Source organism: Tupaia chinensis, unplaced genomic scaffold (assembly GCF_000334495.1).
Source record: "Tupaia chinensis unplaced genomic scaffold, TupChi_1.0 Scaffold000303_1, whole genome shotgun sequence".
Classification (NCBI taxonomy): Eukaryota; Metazoa; Chordata; class Mammalia; order Scandentia; family Tupaiidae; genus Tupaia; species Tupaia belangeri.
This window is the reverse complement of record NW_006159793.1, coordinates 2,088,074-2,093,750: the sequence shown is the minus strand read 5'-3', so window position 1 is coordinate 2,093,750 and position 5,677 is coordinate 2,088,074. Positions and strand designations below refer to the sequence as shown.

The window sequence follows — 5,677 nt, the reverse complement described above, 5'->3', positions numbered from 1 at the left end:
CCCTAGTCCAATCCAAGTCCACCAACAGCCATCCATCAGAGTGGAGCTAGCCATTTCATTCAGTGCCTCCTAGCCAATCAAAATCTAGAATCAGTCACAAGAGCCATTCTCCCATCCAGTCAATGAAGAGCCATAGCCAAGCCAGTCATCCTCTCATCCAATTGAGAATCTAATTTTTCCCAGTCAAAGAGAAACAATAGCAATAAATTGTATGTGTTCTCCAAACAGAATGCAGCACCTACACTTGATCACAGACTCAGAGTTGATGCTCTATAACCTGAAGAAGAATGTTAAGTGTCAGCCTGAACAGGGAATTGTTCATGGGAATGGGGATGCTGGAGTGACCCTTAGAGACCTCCTGGGGACACCCAAGCTCCTCATCATCAAGAAGGAAAGTTGGGCCAGCTGGTGGCATCGCGGTTAAGCCAGCTGGATCTACATGGCCAACTACTTGGTTTGAGTTCTAGACTTGGCAGGTTGAAAAACAAGCTGGGCATGTGTATGTGCCCAAAGTCCCAAGAAGAGAACGGAGGAGGAGGGATGTGGCATGACCATCCCCCATTGGGGGGAGTGATTTTTCACTCTCTCTCTCTGTCTCTCTCTGGAAGGCACACGTGCCCTCTAGAAAATTTAAAATAATAATAATACAAAGGCAAGTTAAGGTTTGGTGTGGGACCTACTTCTTTCACCCCCAGGGTCAGACTGTAAATACGGAGCCAGGGTTGCTGGGAGCTGCTCTGTGTCTGTGACGTGTCCCAGGAAGCTCTCAGTCAGCCTGCTGCATGGGGCAGACACTGTGACTTAGGGAGAAGAGCTGGGAGGGAGGACCTGGCTCCAGAGCTACCCAGGAAGGCTGAGAGACTGAGATCAGAGTCTCATGTAAGTCAGGGTAGGCTCAAGCGTGTCCCAACTCCCGGCCACAGTGCCATCCTGAGGAGGAGGTGGGGTGGAGAGCTCATGACTGAAGCTAGTCAACAGCCATGGAGGCCGAGGAACCAGGCTCCTCAGCCGGAAGAATAGGCTGGGGCAGAGGGAGCTATGTAACTGCCTGAAACTCTCGAAAGGACTGTCTAGGGAGCCGGGTGGTGACACAGCACCAAGACACAATGTCTTGTGAGGCTGATGTACTTAGGAAGTTTCCAGGTCAAGTCCAAAGACCTTCGTGAGTACACCAGGCATGTGTGTGTCCATGATCCAAGACCGGCTGAGGCAAGGGGTGGACAGTGGCTTCAAGATCCTATTGGAGGTGCTTGTTCTCTGTCTGTGTCTTATATATGAAAGAAATAAATACATACACATAAAAATAAATAAATAAATAGGACAGGTCCAGTGGCCAGTGGTTGAGGGAGCTGGATCCCACATGGCTGACCATGTGGTTCAAATCCTGGCCTTGGTGGCTTGGGAAAAAAAACACATTGGGCATGTGTGTGCATGCCCAAGATCCCAACAGGGTAGAGAAATGGAGAACAGACTGTAGTGTGATCACCCCCTGCCCCCACTGGGGGGTGTTTCCCTTCTTTCCCTCTCTCTTTGGGGAGTGCATGCACCCTCTGGCAAAATAAAACAATGAATAAATAAAGGGTTGTCTCTGCCTCGGGTGGTCATGGGGGGGCGGGAGCTGAACTCAAAAAGTGTTAGAAGGAGCAGAGTTCAGCCAAGACCACCGAACGGAATGGCTCGGCAGGGGTCGAGGTGCCGGGGCAGTGGAAAACAGCTTCTCATCAGCTGGAGGCGGGCCTGAGCCTGACCTCACACTGACTGCTGTGTCCGGTACTGACTGTGCGTGTGGGGGCCTGGGGCGTGCCGTACAAAAAAGCTGCAGGAAACCAGAGCCATTCACGCTCTGACAGCTCAGTGCTTCACGGAAGAATGATGTTAAAGCACAAGTTTGCTTGAGTACAGAAAATGGTTTGGAACCTTGTGCAATTTTTCAGAAGGCCACTTTCCGCATGCTTTTTGAAGACCCCCTTGTAGACCAGAACTTCTTGAAAATGAAGTGGGTAAAAATGCAGGAAGTAGCACCCACTCAACTCAGCACCAGCCCCAAAGCCAGGCAAGTGTGTGGTGAGGGCCCGAGCAGGACAGAGTCAGACGTGGACTCAGAAAAATGAGCTGCCAGGCCACCTTCTGCAATCCTTTCACCGCATGGGAGGGGAAACTGAGGCCCAGAGATGGGAAGCGGTTGTCCAAGAAGTCAGGTGCAGACCTGGGGCTAGAACCCAGTTCTCCCTACTCCTGATGGCCATTCTCTCCTCTCACCAGGGGCTTTCAGGAGCAAGGGGGTGACTGGCGAATGTGGGAAAAGGACACATTTGGATAATAGGGAGAGGGGCAGGACCTGAGGGAACTGAGGGGACGCTCTGGCTACAGGCATTTCAGTTCCACTTTTGAAGAACCCAAACCAGTGTGGATCATCAGGGGCAGAGTGTCTTCCCAGGGGAGGAGGAAACAGAAGGTGACTTGCAGACGGCTCCAGCTGCCCAGTGCTGACCTGGGGAGGACTGAGCGCAACCCTCCCTTTAGAACCAGCAGCACACGCCTGTAACCCTTGGCAGGTCCAGACACAGCAGATGCGGGCGGCACACGGGACAGAGCCACACTGTCACACACAGTCATTGAGCAGTCCCACTCCACTTCCCAGGCTAGAATCAGGGAGGGCAGAGGACGCCCTGGCCACCAGCAGTGCGGAAGAAAGAAAGAAGCAAGGCAGATTTGAGGCAGTGTATTGAGGACAGGAGAGAAAACAAAGTCGGAGGAAGAGCTCAGCCTGGCCACAGGAGCTGCAGGGTGGAGGGTGGGCTCTTCTGTCAACGACCCTCAGGGGCCGAAGAGGCAGGGCCCAGAGCAGGGGCTGCACTCGGTGCTGGGAGGGCCTGGCATGGACGAGCCGGGCTCCCTCACTACTCCCCCATGCATACCCCCTCGTTCTGTGTGGAATGAGCTCACTGAGAAGGCACCCCCTGTTCCCATGGAGACGAGCCCAGAGCTCACGAAAACTGCAGGCTCAGCCCAGCATGGGCACCGCCTCCACCACCCCTCGCCCCGCTGGGGAGCCCAGAAATAGGGCTGGGAAAGCGAAAGTGGGTGGTCCTCGGCCCCCGGCCTTGGGAAGCTTCCATCTGAATCCTGCCTCTTGCATCTATTCTCATGCCCCCACCCCACAAAGCCTGGTTTGGAGGGGCTGCATCGCATCAAAGGCATGAGAGGCAGTGGGGATCTCAGATGGCCTGACTCAACACCCTCACAGTATAGATGGGGAAACCGAGGCCTAAAGCTACACATGCGGTCTGTGTATTAGAATCTGGGTCTTGGGTCAGCCCTGTAGTCTACAGGTTAGGTGGTCTAAAAGGAAGTCAGACTTCACCTGACCAATCAGGGTTCAAGTCCCGGCCCTAGAAACTTAAAAATCACATTGGACAGGTGCACATGTGCCCAGGGCCCTGGCAGAGTGGAGGATTGAAGGAAAAACGATGGTGGTATGACCAGAGACTGTTGGGGGAAGCTTTCTCTCTCTCTCTCTCTCTCTCTCTCTTCTTCTTCTTCTCTCTGTCTCATGTGTAAGCATGCATCTTCTAGCATTAAAGAAAAAAAAAAAATAGAATCCAGTCTCTTAAAATCCAGGCTTCTTCTCAAAACCTCTTCCCCTTCCCACTGAGCTGCTGTGCCTGGCCCCAGCCTTGGCCATGCCCCGACTGCAGGCAGTCCTGAGCCTGGGCCGGCCCAGCCAGGCTTCTGCTCCCGTGGCCTTCTGCCGCAGCTCTTTCCAGCCAGACCCTTCCCTGTCACCCTCACAGACATCTAACCCTACCTTCCTTGGGCAACAGCCCATTTCCTTTCTGTCCCTTGCCAGGGGACTGTCTTGTCACATACATGGCCTCCCTGCCAACGTACCAGCCTATCTTCTCCGTCCTTACAGACTGTCCTAGCGAGGAGCACCCTCATTGCATACATTAAAAAATGGAGGCTCGGAGAGAGAAAGTGACTTGGCAAAGTCACACAGCAAACGGGAGGCTGAGATGGGTGCAGAACCTACGTCCCTGCTTCTCCCCCTGGGGCCTGTTCCACTGCACTGAGGTGCTTTCTAGTCAGGCCCCGGTTGAAGCCAAACCCAACCATGGATGCCCTCAGGGGTTCTCCCAGAGGTACACCCACGTCTATCACAGCCTTCTATGGGGCTCTCCTCCTCTTGGGGATCCCTGGGACACCCCCACCCCAGAACAGTGAGGGTAAGCCAAGTGGAACCAGGACTGAGGTCAGGGCTCAGGAGTCTCCCTGAAGCAGAGGCGGGTCTTGGAGAGGGCAGAGGCAGCCGAGTACAGGGCGGGAAGAAAAGCGTCAGACAGCAGCGGTGCGCTAAGTCCATGTCCAGCAGGACCCGGGGCAGGAGAGGAGGAGGAGGCGAGACAAAGCTCTCCGAGGCAGCCGGGAGGAGATGGCGTCCAGAAGGCAGAGGTGAAGAGACAGGCCTGTGGAGGTCAGAATCCAGCGACAGGAAGAAAGATGCTGGGGGCTTGGGCCGCATCAGGGTGGTCCCCCTGGGGTAGCTGAGGAGGCAGCGCTTTGGCTGGGTGACTCTGCAGGCACTGGCAGGCCCTGTCTGCTCCAGAGTCCCTGTGAGGATCCCCTTCTAAGCCATTCCCCCAGCAAGACGCTGGCAGCAGACTCCGGCATCCCGACAGCGACAGGAAGCCCCTCGGCCTCCTCTGAGCTGCCTGCTGAAGGGGTCTCTCCATGACCCTCCTTCCCACCCAGGCATGGAGTCCAAACCCTGTGGAGCAGGGAAGGGACGGCTGCCACCAGAGAGGGGAGGCCACCCGCCCAAGGTCACAAAGCTAGCTGGCCACCACATCAGACCTCGAACCATAGACTCCTCAAATCCTCACTCAGCCCGGAGCCATTTCCCGCGGCATCTGCTCCATCCAGCCCTCGAAGAGGCGGGCTTGGCAGGCAGAGGGACCCGATGGGGTCCGTTACTTGAAGCAGAAGGAAGGCTTCCACACCTGCGCCTCGATCCCCGCGTTCCTGGTAGAGAAGGAGGGCCTGGGGGCCTGCTTGGCTCGGGGAGACCACGCCCTGGAGGGAGACACAGGGGAGATGTCGCTGCTGTAGGTGGGGCTCACGGCCGTGGGCTGGAGGCCGTCCTGGCCAGGTGCGCTGTAGAGGCCGGGCGAGGAGCGCGAGGGCCGCGGCAAGGCAGGAGACAGCGGGAGACCTGCCCTGGGCAGGGTGGGCACCAGGTCCAGGGAGCTGGGCTTGGCAGGGGAGGCGGCTCTGGGCGAGGCCGCTCTTGGCGAGGTCTTGGCAGGCTCCTTGATGGGCGAGAGGACAAAGAGTGAGGGCCGCAGCTGGGACTTGGTGGGCTCTGGGCGCAGAACCCCATTCTCGGGCAGGTAGCCGTGGTAGAGGGAGGCAGGCGGGGGCCGGGCTGGGCTCCGGGACGCCACTCGGAAGCCGCCAGGGGCACTGGTGGAGTATTTCCAGGATGAAGGCAGGGACATGGTGGGCGAAGGGCAGCGGGCCAGTTCGGCTGGGTGGCCTGCGGACTCGATGACGTATTTCTCCATCCGCGACTGGCGGCGGGCGTAGAGCTCGGCCCCCTTCCCGGAGGCCTCAGAGAGGTTCTGGTTGGGTTTGGGCTTCGGCTTGGCCTGGATGCGGGGTGACTTGAGGCAGGAGG

General features: G+C 57.0%; 1 protein-coding gene across 1 annotated transcript in view; it reads right to left on the bottom strand.

The window, feature by feature from the left end:
• Positions 1–1,529: 1,529 nt before the first annotated feature.
• SYNPO (synaptopodin) overlaps positions 1,530–5,677 on the bottom strand; it is a gene marked incomplete in the record, with an annotated part of 42,350 nt that continues 38,202 nt past the window's right edge. The window contains 1 exon segment of the mRNA XM_014588749.2: positions 1,530–5,677. Within this exon segment, the coding sequence (XP_014444235.1) occupies positions 4,971–5,677 (707 nt within the window).